This window comes from Chinchilla lanigera, unplaced genomic scaffold (assembly GCF_000276665.1).
Source record: "Chinchilla lanigera isolate Chin_1 unplaced genomic scaffold, ChiLan1.0 scaffold00115, whole genome shotgun sequence".
Classification (NCBI taxonomy): Eukaryota; Metazoa; Chordata; class Mammalia; order Rodentia; family Chinchillidae; genus Chinchilla; species Chinchilla lanigera.
Genome location: NW_004955516.1, coordinates 4,017,751 through 4,036,879, shown reverse-complemented (window position 1 = coordinate 4,036,879; position 19,129 = coordinate 4,017,751). Strand labels below are relative to the sequence as shown.

General features: G+C 41.1%; 1 protein-coding gene across 1 annotated transcript in view; it reads right to left on the bottom strand.

The window, feature by feature from the left end:
• Window positions 1–830: 830 nt before the first annotated feature.
• Efhc2 (EF-hand domain (C-terminal) containing 2) overlaps window positions 831–19,129 on the bottom strand; it is a 168,508-nt gene continuing 150,209 nt past the window's right edge. Inside the window, exons 14-15 of the mRNA XM_005408997.1 lie at window positions 16,578–16,683; window positions 831–1,151 (exon numbers count right to left, since the gene is read on the bottom strand). Of these exons, the coding sequence (XP_005409054.1) occupies window positions 1,056–1,151; window positions 16,578–16,683 (202 nt within the window). The 3' untranslated portion in view covers window positions 831–1,055. The remainder of the gene's footprint in view (window positions 1,152–16,577; window positions 16,684–19,129) is intronic.

Below are 19,129 nucleotides of genomic sequence, written 5' to 3'. Positions count from 1 at the left end.
TGTCATCAGCTCTTCTTCCTCTCCCCAGAGCAATCCCTTCCTGACAGCGTCCTGCTGTCTATGAAGACACCCACCGGGCATGTGAATTTATGATACCCAGCACCTAACACTGGAGACTAGGGTAGATTGGGAAGTATTTCTGACACTGAATCCCCCACAACTCCATGGCTATGAGTTTTAATCAAATGTGTATATGACAAGAGTTCTGCTGAAAAAAATAAAAATAGAACCAGGAAAATGCAGGAGGTAAATGTAATTTTAGAATATTTCAATCCCTGGGCTGGGGTGCTGGTGGTGTATGAGTATAAAATGAACCAAAACAAATCCTTGAAATCTGCAGCATTCACATCCTTAAATATTTTAAACACAATACATTTTTGGTCATACTATAATTATATGCACATGCATATATTGCAAAGTACATGAGCTGACTTTAGATACCAAAAGGGCATTAAAAATATAAACACTGTGTTATGTTTCAATTTTTCTTCCAGATGTATGTATGCTGTCAAGAAGGAAGTTCTTTCTCCTCCCGTAACTTTACTAATTTTAGAAAATAAATACATTCAATCTAGAGAGATTTAAGGATTGTTTTGATGAGGCGAGTTGCTATAAAACTTAATTATATAAGTAATAAATGTGTCAAAAAGATTTCAAAAAATGTTTAATAGAATCACAACTTATTGCTCTGATATAATTTGATTTTATATTGCTCTGTTTAGCCATCAAAAGTCATTTTCTTTTCGTATTGTAATTGAATCAAATTATGTTGGATGGAAAATTATTAGAAGATTCTTTGGTATTCATAAATCACACATACAATAACAATGTTTGACATTTTTTTAAATGGCATTTTTAATAGTGCCAGGACATCAGTAATATAATACGATGTTCTGAAAAACTAAAGTGACAAAAGAAAATTAATTGTGGTTTATGGATTTCCATTCAATATCAACCTTCCTTTTTGTTTTTAATGAAATTATATCTACTAAAATACACTGGGCAAAATTAGAGCAGTGAAACAAAGCAAGTTGACCAAACTGTTCTGATCACTCCTACTCTAAGCCATACATGTCCTTCAAAAGGTCTAAGTATCGAACGAATTTCACAGGAATGGGTGATGGCATCCCGAACCAAACATCTTCACATCTCTAGAAAAAAAAGAGATGGACATAATTAGAGCCACATTTCAAAGTGCAGTTTTGAAAATTCAACTTCAGATTCTTCGTCTTTACAGAAGCTTTTACTTTCAGGCAGAAATTCTATTGTCCATTTATGATCGGAAGGACTTGGAGATAGATTCAATTCTTGTTCTTGACGCTTTGTTAGCTCCCTCTATTAAAATTACATGGGCACACTCTTTGCCAGATGACTGCAGACCCTCCCATGGGGGGAGGGGCTACTTTCCTGCCCCTTTGATATGGGTTTGGCCACAGGAATGGCTGTGCCCTAGGCACTGGTAGCAGATATGTCACGAATGTCGGTTCTAATGTGCTAGCTCAAGAATGACAGAGATAAAGGAGACCCAAGCCCAACTCACAACCTGGAGCCAAAACAGCTCCATCCGGCCAAGCTCAGCTGACCCATAGCCCCCTGGTCAAAAAAATAAATGCGTCTTGTGAACCACTGAAATGTTGGAGCTTTTTCAGGCAGCATCCTTGCAGTGACAGCATAACTATAACTTTATTAAGAACTCGATTTTCAAAAGATTTAAAATCCAAACTGGTAGCTACACTGGCTGCCTGGTTATCGTTTCTTCAATAAGCCACGGAAAGACTAATGGATCACTCACAGTGAGCGCTCAGGGGTCAGCTACTTTAATACAGACAGTCATGTACTGCATAATAATGTTTTGATCAACAATGCACCGCATGTGACAGTGGTCCTTACAACTAGAATGGAGCTGAAAAATTCCTACTGCATAGTGACATCATAGCCATCGTGATGAGCACAATGCGTTCCATGTTTAGGTCGTGCTGTTTAATTAAATCTACAGTATTGTCAGTCAGGTAAAAGTACATCACATACAATTACACACCATACATAACACTTAACAACTATAATAACCATGTTACAGGCGTATTTACTATATTTTTCATCATTAGAGTGTATTCCTTGTATTAAAAAGTTTACTGTAAAACTGTGCTGTGCTATGCTGGCAGCAGCCTCATCCGCCCCATGTTTGCTGCACCTCTTGATGGGATCATTTTCCCCTGTGCTTCATTTAGTCTCATTTTGTTCATCCCGGCCCTAGAGCAACAGGCTGTCCTAGATATCAGTACACACACCATATAGCCCATGTATGTGTGTGTATGTATGTATGTACACATAACTTAGACTTTACACTATCAAGGTTAATTGTTTTATATACAGGGTCCTTTTTTCTTTCTTTTGTAGTACTAAAGGTGGAACCCGCGGTCTTGCACATGCTAGGCAAGCATTCTACCACTGAGTCACACCCACAGCTTATATAAAAGGTTCTAAATCTTTGATAATGTTATATTAGTAACTAGAATCACAAAGTGTAACAAATACACAGGGAAAGGAGCAATAATTCTAACTGGGGGAATTTTAGGAGCACGCTGAGTCAGTGATATTTTAGGTGGACCTTACAGGATGAGTAGCAGCTCAGCATGGGGTTCAGGTTCAGAAGGAGTGTTCTAGCCATTGGGAATAGTATATGCAAATTCTATTTTCAAGAGAAGGCAAGTAGCCTAGTGTGGTCTGGGATACATTGTGCAAAGTGGCAAGGAAGGTGGCTGGAAGAAGTGGGAATCAAACTTGGGCCTTCTGTACTATTTCAAACTCCAGGTTGTGGTGAGGGGAAGCCACTGGTAGGGCCTGGCCAGTGGAAAGACTGTAATCTGATTTGCAGTTGATTAGATAATGTGTTGAGTGCATGAAGAGTGAAATGCAGTAGGAAAATCAATGGGGCAATGACTGATAATCCTGAGGAAAGATGACTGCACCATAACCGGGGCAGCAGAGGCTGGGCTAGAGAACAGGGGCTAGGCCAGGCAGATTCTGCTGCGGGAGATCAAAGAATGTTTACAAGGTGCAAGATTTAAAATGGTGATAAAAGAAAGGGGTGGTCTTGGGGGATGAATTGCGTCCACCTCCCCAAAAATAGTCAAATCCTAAGCTCTATACCTCAGAATGTTGACTTTATTTGGAAGTAGGGTTTTGCTGATGTAACTGGGGAAGTTAACATGAGGAAGGTGAGTACCTATAAGACAGTGCCATGTGAAGACAGGCGCATGGGGAGAAGGAATTGGGACTGTGCAGCCATGAACTAAGCATCACCAAAGGGCACTGGCAAACCAGGAGGAGCTGCGGGCAAGCAAAGAAACTGCACAGGTTTCAGAGCATGCGTGGTCCTGCTGACATTTATTTTGTACTGCTGGCCTCCAGAACTGTGAGAGAATAAATGTCAGGTTTTTGGTTTTATTTTGCGGTATTGGGGATTGAACCCAGGGCCTTCACACTGAGTTGCACCACCTGCCCTTTTTCATTTTGAGATAGGGTGTCACTAAGTCAGTATGCTGCCCAGACTGGGTCTGAACTGGCAATCTTCCTGCCTCAGCCTCCAAGAGTACTGGGATTACAGGCATGAGTCACTATACCCTGCCACGTCTGTTGTTTTAAGCCACCTAGTTTGCGGTATTTCACTGTAGCACTAGCAAACTAATACAGGAAACGGTAACTCTAAGAATTCAAAATTTATAATATAGACAGCTAAGTGTCTATATCAGTTTCCTAAGGCAGAGGAAACAAATCACTACAAAAGGGGTAGCTTAAAGCAACAGAAATATATTCCTCTCTCTCACAGTTTAGGAGGCCAGAAGTACAAAACCAAGGCATAAGCAGGGCTGACCCATGCCCTACCCCCAGCTACTGGAGGTTGTCAGCAATCCCTGACTTGCAAGCATACCACTGTCATTTCTGCCTCCATCTTTGAATGGAGCTGTGTGTATCTGTCTTCACGTGCCCATCTTATAAATCACTGGACTTAGGGTCCACATTAACCCAGTATTACCCCCTTTTAACTAATTGTATTTTCAAAGACCCTATTTCCATACAAGGTCACACTGAAAGGTCCAGGATAGACATGACTTTTCGGGGTGGGGGCAATATTCAACCCAAGGCAATGTCATAAGGAAAAGAAGAAGAAAAGGAGTTTAAAGAAATTTTAAGTGAAAAAATGAGGGTCAAAAAGGGACAGTCAGGGGCTGGGGATTTAGCTCAGCAGCTCAGCGGCCCAGCACCTGCCTGGCAAGTGCAAGGTCGTGAGTTCGATTTCTAGTACTGGTAAAAAGAAAAAGAAAAAAAAGGGACAGTCAGTTGAGTTTTGGACATTTTTTATTTCAAGTCCCCATCAAAGTGAAGACTTCTTTCTGGTAAGCCCCTGAAAATATGTACGGCATAAAGTTAAGAGTCCAGAACTGTACGAAGATGTGGAAGTTACTGGAATGTAAGTGATCTGTAAAACTATGGCAATTGATAATATCAACACAGAGGGGGCCAGGGATATAGCTCAGCAACAGAGTGGTTGCCTGACAAGCGCAAGGTCATGAGTTCGATTCTCAGTACAAAAAAACATAGAATCAAGTACTGGCACTTTTAAGGCACCAAAATCTTAATTTATGTGGTGCCCTAATGATGATGAACTACTTGCACATTTTTGCAGGGTTATAGGAATCTTATAAATACTTGCATTATTAGTCGTAAAAATAATCAAGTGTTGAGTATTTATTATATGAAAACACTAGTAACATGTATTAATCATCACAGAAAAAAAAGCTCAAAGAGGTAGGCGTTAGTGCAATTACCTACTTACAGAAACGAAAAGTGAGTAGCACGTCTAAAACCAAACCACCAGCCCGTGAGGAGCCAGGACCCTCAACAGCCGTGAACCTCCAGAGCCACGGTCATCTATCTGCTAGGCCACCCTCCAAAACTAAGCCGTGGAGAGGGCTATTCAGAAGCAGCAACAAGAAAAGAGTAGCAAACAGTGCGATTCCTGAGATGACACTCTTCTCTCTCAAGAATGCTTCCTGTCAGATGGTGAGCCCAAACCACCAATTGGCAGTGTGAAGAAGAAAATGACCGATTGGACAAATGACAGCCAAACAACACCTAAAGGGTATTTTGTGCAATTTATACCACATAGAACTGAGTGACATGTCCTTCCTCACATCAAAAGGTAGCGAACCATTGTGGATGTGTTAAGCAATCTATTTTAACCAATGAAGGCTGAGAACAACGGTCATTTGACTCCACTACTTAACGTATCCTCAAACTTTCATTTCAAACTGGAAAGGAATTTTTGTTCTTAAGCAGTATTTTTAAATTTAATCTTATTATAGAAGAATTGTACAAATACATATATTCAAAATCACTATTCTCCATTAGACTTTTTACATAAAAGTTTTTAATACAAAAAAATAAAGCATATTATACAACTCATACAATTATTATGGGCTTATTTGAGAAATACTGTCTTATGAAACAGATCAGTGTGAGAGGACCCTGCCTCATAGCTTATTAGGCCACAAAAGGAGGACTGTGTGTGTGTGTGTGTGTGTGTGTGTGTGTGTAGCATGGAATCATGGTTTAAATGCCAACAATAAAAGCAAAAAACAGAAAAACTTACACTGGAATAATAACTCAAAAATCTGGAGGTTAGTATCAAATTCATTAGCAACAAGCAATACAGACAAAGAGAAACTCAAGGAAATATGCAATGAAGGGTAATTTAAGCCAGAAAGGTAACAATAGTCCATTTCTTTAAATCCTGATTGTTTTAAACCCCATGGATCCCACAAAGTTCTCCTGACAATCCCAAGCTCTCTCCTCTCTGTTTAGAATCCACATCCCTTGACCATTCTTCCCTTTGTCACTGTTCTCTAGGTGTCAGGTGGGGGTAACTTTCTCTGCCCAAGACAACTGATAAATGCCACAGATACATTCGCAGTGCTTGGGGCACCTAAGATCTACTCACCACTACACACCAACTTTAGGGAAATTTTCTCAAGTATTACATAAAAATGGACTAACAAATCAAATTTGGGTCCAAGAGAGGGTGGAAAGTAAGAGAGCTGAATTTTGCTTACAATTGGACCCACCCAAAGGAATCATATGGCTGATCCCTTTGTTAAATGAAGAGATTCTTGGAGACATAATGACAAAACTACCACTAATTATTCTAATAAATCCCCAAGTGTTGCAACGGTTATATATCTGGGCAGTGAGTTAGAATATTGAGCTTTTGGGGCTGGGGATTTAGCTCAGGGGCACAGGGCCTGCCTGGCAAGCACAAGGTCATGAGTTCAATTCCTGGTACTGGAAAAAAACAAACAAAAAGAATATCGAGCTTTTATTCATCCTGCACTATAACATGCAAAGAAAACCCTAGATCATATGGTTTTCCCAGCAGTGCATGTACATTTTTTTTGTGGTGCTAGGGATGGAACCCAGGACCTTGCACATGCTTGGTCAGTTCTCTACCACTGAGGTGCATCTCCAGCCCATAGCTAAGTTTTAAAGTAGGAATAACTTCTACAACAGGAGGGCTCATCCCATAGAAGTTGATCCCCCACTGCAGACAAGGTCAAGCCAATGGGATGGGCCTGCTAGGGTACAACAGACCCTTGGCAATACACGTTTGAAATCTTTACTATCTTCATGTCACAGGCTTTGCAATTCCCCCTTCCCACCCTCTCACCCTTTCCACTCTGGCATATACCAGCCCAACTTCCAGTGGCTAACTCCTGTGTTCCTTTGCCTTTGAGCTTCTCTCTGGCCTCAGAGGCCCACTCTTCCTGCCCCCGTGGCAAGTGACAAGTGCCAGGGAATTTCTGCCTTTCCTCCACTTCAACAGCAGCCTTCAACCAATGACTGAAGGGAATTGACAGATGAATACTGCAGCTCCCACGCACTTAGGGGAGAATAACTCTGAGGCAATGTTGGCCACTCGATCCCAGGCTTTCCCAGGCGCATTAAGCTCCCGTCACCCACATCTGTAACTGGTTTGAACATACGCCCTTTAGCAGCTCCCACCTTTCCCCTTCTCACTCTTTTTAATCCCTTACCAGTGTTCCTTTCACTTCCCTCCCCCAAACTACTCCCACTCAAACCCCTGTCTCCACGTCTGCTTCTCAAGGAAATCAGATGAAGGCACTAAGCAAGTTTGCCTTTATCAAAATTAAAAACATGTCTGTGAAAGCCACAGCTGTTTGGAACACAACTGCCCAGCAAACTGTGGATGAATCCAGGATCTCTAAAGTGACTTCAAGATAACTCAAGAGGCAGTGCCCGAATCTCAGGACAAAATTCAATGTAATCTCGAGCATTAAATAATGTTTTACATAGCATTTTATGGAAGAACAAAGAACTATGAAACACAGAGTAAAATTCAATGATACAAAATCATGATTCTGAATGGCAAGGAATCACTGTCTCCATGACGGCCCTATGACATGTTCCAAGCTGGCTGTCACTAGAGACACTTAAGATGTCAGAGAAGTTGGCAATAAATTACTGTTCATCAGTGGTGAAAAATCGTAGCTGCTGATATGTTAAAAAAAAAAAAAAACCATACACCCTTGAAATGGGAAGCAAAGATGGTACTGGATGAAAACCCAATAAACAGCAGCTGCCCAGTGAGAATAGCAAAGCTGTGTGTGAGCTAATAAGCCCTGGATTTATTTGCTTTGACATTTTTAAAAGGAAATTTAATTGGATTATGTCTTCTAGTTTAAAATTTTCTACTGTAGTACTGGCCACCAGATGCATGAGGAAAAAAGATTGGGAGCCAATTAAATTCCATGCTTCACTGAAACAAGGTTATTTTTATTCTTCCCAAATGCAAGGCCGATAGAGTCATGTTAGTGATTTCACCATGTTACTCCTGCTTGCTTAAAAAAGGATGTTTCCATGTGAAATATCTACAAATTTGTAGAAAAGTCCACTAACATATATGGAATCAAAATTGTGGTTTTCTTGGATTTTCTTCCTTCTAGTAAGAGTGGCATGACCTTAGAAATAATCAAATTAGGTAAAAAATCATAAAAATAATTAAATTTCAGCAAATCAAATTGAAATTCATTTTAGGAAGAGGATTTTGCACGTACCTCTGGTGGTAAGCAAGAACATTCTGGTAACATAAGGAAAAGCTCACATGTGAAGGGAGATAGAAAACAATGTCTCATTATGGCCACGCCAATATTTCACAATTGCTTCCTTTTACTGAAGACAAAGCTTCAGTGGAGTTGCCATCTGTGTGAGAGGACAGCTGAAGACAGGTACACCTTCTAAACAAGAAACCTTTCCTGGGAACTGCGTCATATAGAAAATAAAGTTTTTAAGGAGACACGGATTTTTTTTAAACTTTAGTGATAGGCCTATGTGTACAATTGAAGTAGATGCCATCCAGTGCAAATTCCAGAAGTATCATTTCCTCCTGTGGCACTGCTTTGTGTTAGGTGATAGGTACGTATTTATCACTGATTTCTGACATCTAATGAGAATTCAAAGAGAACAGTTCATGCAAACAATTCATGAGAACAGTTCAAACGTTTTATTTGAACTGTTAAATTCCAACACAAATATTAGAAACACTTGCTTATTTAAAAAGTCGGCACTAGACTCTGACTCTATGTTCCTTACCCTTAGGAATGCCTCTGAGTCTTAGCTTTCTGTCTAGAAATTGGGAATCATACTTATTCCGGCAAGCCTGTTGGGGCAATAAGATGTCATAGGATATTCTGTGCTCTAAACGCCAACAAGTGGGATGGCCAAAGACGCATCACAAAGTGTACCCAACGAAGCCCCTACTTCCCACTGCCAAGGCCATATATCATCATGTTGTGAAAGAGAGTTTTAGAGCCAACTGCTAATGCTTCTGCAATTACAGTGCTCATAAAACAAAGCCATATTCAACTTTTCTCAGAAATGTCAAAAGATAAGACACCAACCATGTTACATTACATTATACAGTGTAAGTTATAAAGTTTATATGAGAACCGATTTGGTTTTTTCTTTTAACATGACTTCTGAGATTAACCAGACAGGATCTAAACAGTGGAACCTATTCTGCCAGTTTTACAGCTACCATCTGTGAACAAGCATAGCACAGTGAAAATGGAGTCTCCCGGCTGTGACAGCACCAGGGCAAGACGCTGGGCCACAGAAAGTCATATAACGGACAGAGAGGTAAATCTGAACTTCAATGGTTTAGCATGGGCTCCTGAGAGGCCAGGCACGGGAATGACCACAGGACCCCCGCTTTCACCCCAACATACCTATGGTGACAGCCCGCTGGCTGTAGGCCATGGCCAAGAGTCACAACGGGTGTCCATGCAGGAAAAACCTCTTACCACGGCAGTAGGACTAATAATCAAAGCTAGACTAGCTACACCATAGTCCTCTTCAAATTTTGCTTTTTTTCGTTGTCACACCTGTTTCTATTAGCCGAGGTCACCTGACTATCACATACACAGGAGCCCCATCTGAGTCTAGGAGACCATGCTCTGGGAGCTATTAATAGGGACCTAGCTCTATACCCTAGCACTGGGGCTTGTTCTCCTGAACAAAAGTCTTTATTCTGGTAATAGGCTGTGCTGGGTCATGTTTTACTTGATCCTCGAGATTCTTCACACTGTTCTCGCCCCCAGATGCCAAGCTATGTGGACCTTACCATTCCTTGAGTTCACCTGCTCTCTGGCATGCTCAGCCAACATGAATACTGAGGCCTATTTGGCTTTGTATCAGCCAAGAAGACCATTTTAATTTCTCAATGCAGTCCCCTGTAAAGGGAAGAGATAATGCTGAGAAAAAGATCCAGTCCAGGAATAAACACATCCCAGTTCTGAGTGGTGGCAGTACAGGTAACTTCCTGAGAGCTGTGCACGTCAACTCTGGAACTGTAGCCACAGCCAGCCCGTCTAGCTCGTATACTGCAGGAATTACATAGTTTCCCCACGCCAGGCCTTCAGCTGGACCCTGCTTCCACGCAGGAGCTCAGCACGCCACTCCTTAGAGCCGAAGGACCTTTAACCTCATCACCTCACACTCAGGGGTGGGGCACTTTCACAAGCTGGGGGATCCCGCCGATATTCCACACGTGACTTTCAGCTATGGCAGATTCGTGAAATGTTGGTGGTCCCTAAAGCTCTAAGTCAGAGTTTTTCTCTCCTCAAATGGGCCCAGGGCCCCCATACATCTGGTGTAACTCCTCCATGGTCTCTTCTGGCATAATTACTCTCCTATCAGTTCCCTGACACATGTGCAAGATCAGACATAATGAAGGAGTAGGAATCAAGAGAAGGCTGTACTATGTGATCAAGCTCTCCGCTGCCACCAAAAACAATCAACAAGGGCTTCAAGAGCAGCTCGATGCTAAGCTGTGACGATCCTTCCAGAATCTCCTTTGAAGAAGGATTTGGTAGCCCAATGCTGAGAGTCCCCTACATGGACTGCCTCAAATATACAGAGATCTCGGCTACACACAGGCTCACTGCCCTAGATCATATCCCTTCTTGAACCAACCCATATGGATAAAAAAGACCAGGTTGTTTGGGCATGGTGGCGCATACCTGTAATCCCAGCACTCAGGAGGCTGAGACAAGAGGATCGTTGCAAGTTCGAAACCAGCCTGGGCTACAAAGTCAGCTCAAGGCCAGCTGAACTGCATAGCAAGACTCTGTCTCAAAAATATAAGAAAAAAAAAAAAAAAAAAAGACCAGGTCATTTTGGTCTAACTAAAGAGAACTCTGAAAGCCATTCTAGTCCCAGAACTTCCCATGGGTAAGCAACAGCTATCTTTAGACAGGCATTGTACCTTAACTTCTCCCTTTGCCCACTCCTGTTTCTATCCTCTGCCTTCCACAGCAGTTGAGGATAAGGATATTCTTAAATAAACATCCTGCATGTTAATACTCCATAAGCTTCCTGAAGACCCAACCTGTGACAACCCATTATCAGATATTAACATCTTAGTATACTTACACAGTTCAGGAGATACTACGCTATTCACTACTGATTCTAATCGCATGAACTATGCAACACTGGACTAAACCTACTCACACTGAATATTTTCACATGAGGTTATAGAGTCCTGGATAACATGCTCATGCTATTTTTATATCCTCTTTCTGCGGGGGTGGGGGGGGTGGGGGTAATGCCAGAGTGCTTAAGTTGTCATTGCTGGTAAAAATGATCAGGTAACAAAAGGAAAAGAAAAAAATGAGAAAAGAAGGGTAAAATAAAAAACGAGCATTGTGAACAGGGAGAGGAAGGGGGTTTGAAAAGGGGATAGGAATGGGGGGAAGGAAACAAGATATATCATGTACAAATACAAAAAAATGAATGTGGTCATTCTGTATAACTAAACTGTACCAATAAACTTAAATTTTAAAAAATCAGGTAGCATTTTATACGCCTCTCCCCTCCCCTCCCCTCCCCGCTCCTTTCCTTTCCTTTTCTTTTCAACTGACCAAGAGACTAGTGCCCTTCCAAATGTCTTCTACAGACGGAAACACTTCCAGGCTTGGCCAGCAGAACTGATGAGACCCCCTGTGAGTGAAGTTCCCGCTGTGGATGACTACCAATTGGAAGAACCTGCTACTAAAGAACAGGCTCTTTCAGGTGTGACATTCCCAGTTATAGCTATCCTAATGCTTAACATTAAGGAGAGAATCACCCATCTGAGCCTTGGAAGGGACTGCTCAGGGCACAGCCTCCTGACTTCAAGAAGGTTAAGGCACCTCCATTTTATAAACGACAAATAATTAATAAACAAATAATAAATAAATATTGAAGCCCTTTAACGGGAATTGAAGACGGGAATGATAACAAGTGCTTCATGTACAATCTCAGTGTTCACAATAACTTTAATGGTGGAACTAGTTTTGTCTCCATTTTAGAACTGGGGGCTGGGCGTGGTGGTGCACACCTGTAATCCCAGCCCTCAAGAGGCTGAGGCAGGAGGATTACCTTGAGTTCGGGGTCAGTCTAGGCTACACAGTGAGTTCAAGGCCAGCCTGAATTACACAGGGAGACCCCGTCTCGAAAGAAAGAAAGGAAGGAAGGAAGGAAGGAAGGAAGGAAGGAAGGAAGAAAGAAAGAAAGAAAGAAACAAAGAAAGAAACAAAGAAAGAAACAAAGAAAGAAAGAAACCTAAAAGGTTGAATAACATGTACAAAACCACTCAGTTAATTGATGGAAGAGCTAAGGACTTGAACTAAAGTCCCTGTGACTCCAGTGGTGCTCTGTCTGCACTGCCTCTCTAAAGCACCTGAGGCCCTGGGCCCAGTAACTGTGTGACTCACAGAGCTGGTAAGTGATGGCGTGGGGGAGGGGTGACTACAGGCACAGAGAGTCTTTGGCCTTCCCATGCAGTGACTCCTCCTCCAGTGTGGGTGGTGATCATTTTGTGGGTCATGACACAAATTTAATGGGTCAGGAACTACATTCAAAAGACAGAAAGGGAGGGGTAGAAGAGAACAGAAAACAAAGGAAGAGAAAAAGGGAGGAAGAGAGTAAAGATAAAAGAAAAGAATACACTATTTTGCATCATATGTAGTTAGAATAGTGTTATTTTATGAAACTTTTGTTCCATTATATATTGCATGCTGGATTGAAAAAAAGTCTTTCTTACTGTGAATTGTAATATAAAAAGGTGATTAAGTTTCATTCAAACTCAACAGTCACCAGGAAAATAAAAATTAAAGTAGTAAGATACCACATTTTGAGAAAAAGAAGTAGAAACAACCTGAAAGACTCTTAACAGACAAATGGTTGAATAAACTATTGTATATTCTCAGTAAACCTATTAAAGAATGGCTCAGGTCTATACACAACTAAGCTAGAGGAATTTCCTATGAGTAAGCAGCAAAAGCACACAGCAGATAAATGCATGTGGTGTGATCACATTTTGCAAAATAAATGATGAAATTTCCAGCAGAGGTGAAAAAGGTGGACTAAGTGGAATGAGAGAGAAGTAAAAGGAAATGGGAGAGAGAAGGAAAAGACCAACAAAGGCTATTGCTAACCAGGAAAAAGAAGCTATCCGCATCACTTCGGGTGTTATGGGAAACAGAGGTCATATGCAAACAGTAACCAGCAGTTTAAAAGTGACTAGAGCTGTCCCTCAGTATGTATCTGAAGGGGACTGTTTACAGAACACCCCCCCATGGATACCAAATCCCTGCATGCTCAAGCCCCTTATAGAAAGTGGTAAAGTATTTGGATATGACCTATACCAGTGATGGCGAACCTGTGAGAGCTTTCAAATGATAACAAACAGCCTGCTGCAGAACGTGTGCCACAGGTTCACCGCCACTGGCCTATACACATCCTCCCATACACTTTATTCATTTATTTTTATTTGGGGGGGGGGTGGTACCGGGAATCGAACTCAGGACCCCATGCTTGCCAGTCAGGCACTGCGCCACGGAGCTAAATGCCCGGCCCATACACTTTAAATCATCTCTACATGACTTGTAATAGTGAATACAAGGTAAATACTATATAAATAGTTGTTATACAGTATTGTTTAGAGAAAAATGACAGGTCTGCACAGGTTCGGCAAAAACACAATTTTTTCACTTGAATATCCTTTATCTGTGGTTGGTTGAATCCACGGATACAGAACCTATGGATACAAACAGCTGACTTTATTTAAAAAATTGTAGAAAGTGTTTGGGAAAACCAGTAAGGGGAATCCTCAGGTCCCTAGAGATTAAAAGAGCAAGGCGCCATTAAGCCCACCCAGGTCTCCCACGCGTGTGAGGTCAGGCACCAGAAATGGAAGTAGGCAGGTACTGTGTATGGGTAGGCCCACCAGACAGGCTATGTGGGCCTTTGGAGGTGGAGGGTGTGGCTGGCAGGGAGGGAAACAATTTCATTCTTCTCCCACCCTCCAGTTTCCTGCTGGCAGATCTCCCTGAGCAACTGAAAAGTCAAGGGCTCAGAGGACCAGGGAAACAGCTCATAAAGATCAGGCACAAGCCAGACCAGGGAAGGCTCAGAACAAGGTGGAGAGAGCTAGAGACAGTCTTGATGGGGCAAATGAATGATAGCCACAACAGAAAATTTGAATGGTAAATGAAAAGGTAGAGTAACAACCCACCTATCATTTCTTTCTTTTGCATATATAAAAGTAAAATATTTACAGCCAGGCACAGTGGTGCATACCTATAATCCTGGTACTGTGGGAGGCTAAGGCAAGTTCCAGGCCAGCCCAGGCAACTTAGCAAGGCCCTGTCGCCAAATAAAAAAAGCTCTGGGGGTACAGCTCAGCATGCAGACCCTGAGTTCAATCCCTATTACTGAGGAAGGAAGAGAGGCAGGAAGGGAGGAAGGGAGGGAGGGAGCGAGGGAAAGATCAGATGGGTAAGAATTAAAAAGCTACTAGGACAAATGAGAGTATAGAATTGATTTGACTTAGTAAATCCACTATCCTCAACAATAATCACATTTTTAAAAGTTGTTTGTGCTTTTATCCTCCTCCTCCCTCCCCTCTCTTCCTCTCTCCTTCTCCTGTTATTTGTTTGTTTGTTTATCTACTGCAGACAGAACCCAGAGCCTGATGAATGGCAAGCATACACTCTACCACTGAGCTATATCCCCAGCCACCATTTCTCTTTTTTATTCTTTGCAATAGAGCTGATCTGAATTAAAATTCTGACTCTACCATACATTTGCTGTTTCCCTAACTTCCTTATCTCTAAGATGGGAATGAAAAAAAGTACCTGCCTTACAGAGTTCCGATGAGGATTAAATGAACTAAGAGCTTTTGAGATCTTAGACCAGGTGTTGGCACCTAGTAAATGCAGTGTTTGCTGTTCTATGGTGGCAGTGTGACATCAACATCCTCCCTTGAGTATGCCGACAAACCATACCCCCAAGAAGCTCACAGTACATCAGCCTGTCTCGAACCCCTTTCTCCAGTCCACCCACCACCATGCAAGAGTAAGCTCGCTAACCCTGTTGCTCTCTTCCATCAAATGTGTCAGTGATATGTGTTTAAGACTTTTTAAGAACAGGGCTGGGGATGTAGCTCAGTGGCAGGGCACTTTTCCAGCATGTGCAAGGCCCTGGTTTGATTCCCCAGCACTAAAGAAAAAAAACATTTAAGGAGATGAAAATGCTATCAGTACCGAGTTGACCGTGATACACTGTATACATATTTCAAATTAGGACACTGTACACTCTAAGTGTGTACAATTAAAATAGTAATTTTAAATGAAAATAAGTATCAGCGATCTCTAGACCTTCCAGGACAACAGTCCCCAGTGCCTTGCCCTGGCGGGGAGCTCCAGCCTCACAGCCCTCCATTTCTCCAGATGTGCCCTCCCTCCAGTAAAGCTGTGCTGCGCCACGCCTCCGAGAGCCCGGTCAGAAATGCCTTTTCCACATCACTGCCCTCATCACTGAAATGTCAAGCTTCACCTCTCCGAGAATACTTCCCGTCTTTCATCCTGATGTACATTCCTGTCCTTATTCCGTGCAGGTTGTGTCACACCACACTGTAATAATCCCGAGTGCTCTGACTGCCCAGCAGTTGGTCTCTCAAGGGCAGCAATGAGGATCTTTATCTCTGGACCCCAGTACAGAGCAAAGAAGCTGCTGAGGGCAGATATTCAAACCTGATTTGTCTACGAATTAAATCTATAAATAAACAAGGTCAGTTAAACTGAATAATTCAAACTCACTGCGCTCTGTTTTGACTCTAAGACACCACTGTCCCCAACCATCTGGAAGTTCTACGTCTGTCCTTGACACTCTGGAGTAGCTGCATGCCTGAGGAAACCCCCAGGGGCACTAGACCGGCTCAGGCCAGAAGGAATTGGTCAGCAGAGACCAGGAGGAATAAATGCATCCTTTCTGGGAGCATCAACTACATGATATTTGCTTTATCAAGGGACTTTCCCAAGAAAATCAATTTCTGCAGCATGGTAAAATACAAACAAACCACCACCCACCCACCCACTCCTTAAAGACAATTGGTCCAAAGAGAACGAAGAGAATTCAGACAATTCCACAGGGTTGAGAACACCATCTGATCACATGAACTCTGTTTTCCCTAACCAAGCATTTTTCTACTGAATTTTTATTTTACATTTGGCTCCACGTGAAACATACATCCCATAACCCACTGTTGCACCCTCCACAAACCTGTGCACACAGCCACAGATACACTGGAGGTTCACGGCACAGGCACCCTGGGAGATTGGCTCTTGGTGGCTTATGATGATGTTACCAGAATCCCTTGATAACAATGTTTTTATCCATTTATAACTATAACTATTATCCTATTTTCTATATAATTGGATGTGACTGAGGTTTAAAAAAAAAAATCAGCTGCATAAGAAAAGTCATGCTCTTACAGAGCAGATGTTTGCCAAGCATGGAAAGTGAATTAGCCTTGAACACAAACACCCACGAACACATAAGCACTCTTTCCAAAAGCACTGACGCTGATACTTTACATTGCAAAATAATTTAAAGATACAGGATACTGAAATGCAAGAGAGGTAGCGAGAGCTCATTTTTAAAATAGGTGTTAATTTTACCTCTTTAAGGTAATCTGGGGCTTGCAGTTCCGACATTGGATTAATTCTCCAGTTGAGGATATGGAAAAGTGACTTATAATTTATTTGTCCTTCACTGTCTTCAAACCTAAAAATATATAATTTGATTCAATTTGCAAAATTCAGAACCATGAAAACATATTATCAGGTGCTCTTCAATATCTGATTTTTTTCTTAGCTCTTATTACCTATTATCTACTTCTCTTTGTTTGTTTTGTTTTGTTTTGTTTTGTTTTTCTCCGGTACCAGGAACCAAACTCACGACCTTGCGCTTACCAGGCAGGCGCTTTGCCGCTGAGCTAAATCCCCAGCCCCTTATTATCTACTTCTGACCCTTCAGAATATAAATTTTTTGAGAGCAGATTTTTCAGCTAATTTACCTAAGTATTCCCAGAACCTAAATCATGTAGTAGATATTCAATAAATGTGTTGTAGCTGCCAAAGAAACAAACTTTATACTTAGCAACTAAGAATATCACTATATTTTAAGAATATTTGAATGTCTTTTTAGTTTAGTGATTGATATTATGAGTAAAATAAAACTTCTTTACATTTTTAAAGCATATACTGTACCTGTTAAATCTTTCAGACAAGCCTAGATTAGTTTTGTCTACTAATATATTTTTAGAAGTAATAAAAGGCATCTTTATCATTTATTAAATGGCCATAAAGGAGGTTATTTAGATCGAGATTTGCTGTCATATACGTATGTTCTTGATATATTGACTGAAAAAGTTATAAAATAGTATGTATACTTATGATCCTACTTTAAGTTTATATTTATATAAAAAGGCACAGAAAAAAAGTAACAATACACTTACATACTAAGGTATATAAGTAAAAATACACTTATATACTAACAACAAATATTTCCGGAAAAATTTATGATCTGGGCCTTTTCTTTGTAATTTTATACAGCATACTGATTATCTTATATTTTTAATCAGAAAAAACAAGACCATTTTCCTTTTGAAAGAAATTAACATATGATTATCTTGAGCCATAAAAATACAGGTCAAAAATAACATATTTCTTAGACCACTATTTCTGGCTTACATTCATCATAAAGCATAATAGTGTTTTGGTCATCAAGACACAATAATTTCAGCTAGGCATGGTAGCTCACACCTGTAATCCCAGCAATCTGCAAGGCCAAGGCAAGAAGATGGCAAATTTGAGTCCAGCTGTGCAACTTAGTGACCTGGCAAGCTTTTGACTTGAAACAAAACTCTGAAAAAGAGCCGGGGACCCATAGCTCACTGTGAAGGACACGGGTTCAATCCTCAGCATTGCAAACAAACAAACCCATAATAATTTCAACACAATTGCTATAATAACCTAAGTACTGCCTAAATACTTCTTACTGAAATACTAAGGATATAATTGGACCACATTCTGCCAATTGATAAGGCTAAATAAATATCTCTTGACCTTGTAGCACCATTTTTTTTGAAGCATCAGTAAGGGTAGTTTGTCACTAACTTTGTGTTCCAACCACCCTTCTCTAGGCTCCTGCCCATAAACGCTTTGTCTTTCTTTGCAAAGTGTTAAGAAAAGAGTAGTCCATATTTATAAACTAATAAAAATTAGCAACGACATGAAATATTCCAAAGTGAAGTCACATAGACTCACCCATCTAAACAAAGCAGAACAAACAGAATAACCAGAAGAGGGGAAAGGGAACTCAGTAATTCTTGTGTGTACATTTTCTTTGGCCAAGGATTCCGGCTACAGCTCCAACATGCTGCCCCCTACCACTGTTTATCCTCTGAATTTTGGCTCACTTATCATTTCAGTGCCTTTAAAGGACATGCTCTCTTTATGGAAATATTTGTAGCCAAGATGCAGGACTATTATTTTATTTATGTATGTTTGAGGAAGAACTACAACTCAATCAACAAAAGATGTTTTATGAGAACCTTTCCATTAGCGAGGAGCCTTGAAGAAAGCCCTTATAATATATCTGAGTAGGACGTGAAGTCAGAAGGAGATCATGTAGAGTCTGACTTTTATTCTAAGGAAACTGAGAGCCACTATACCCTATTGTACCAAGAAATGCACAGCCCTGCAGTGTTTAGAATGATTATGCCGATTCATACACTAAAACCTAATCACCAGTGTGATGCTATTAGGGGAGAGGTGTTTATATCACTAAGACAGACTCCTCATGAATGACATTAGTCCTCTTATAAAAGAGACCCCTGAGAGCTCCCTTGCCTCTCCTGCCATGGGGACACGACAGAAGGAGTCACCTAAGCACCGGACACTGAATATGTCAGCACCTTGATCTTGGCCTTAGCTTCTAAAAATGTAAAAAGTAGTTTTCTGTTGTTTACAAGCCACCAGTTTGTGTCTTCGGTGGCAGCAACCTGAGTGGACTAAAATAGAATGAAATGTATTTTTAAAAAGATGACTCCAACCGATGCACTGAAAGTGGTGGCAGTGAGGTATGGCCCATTTTGAAGGGTTTACAACTGTAGGATTCCAGAAGGAGTGTATACAGTGTATAAGAAACGGAAGGAAGATTCAAGATG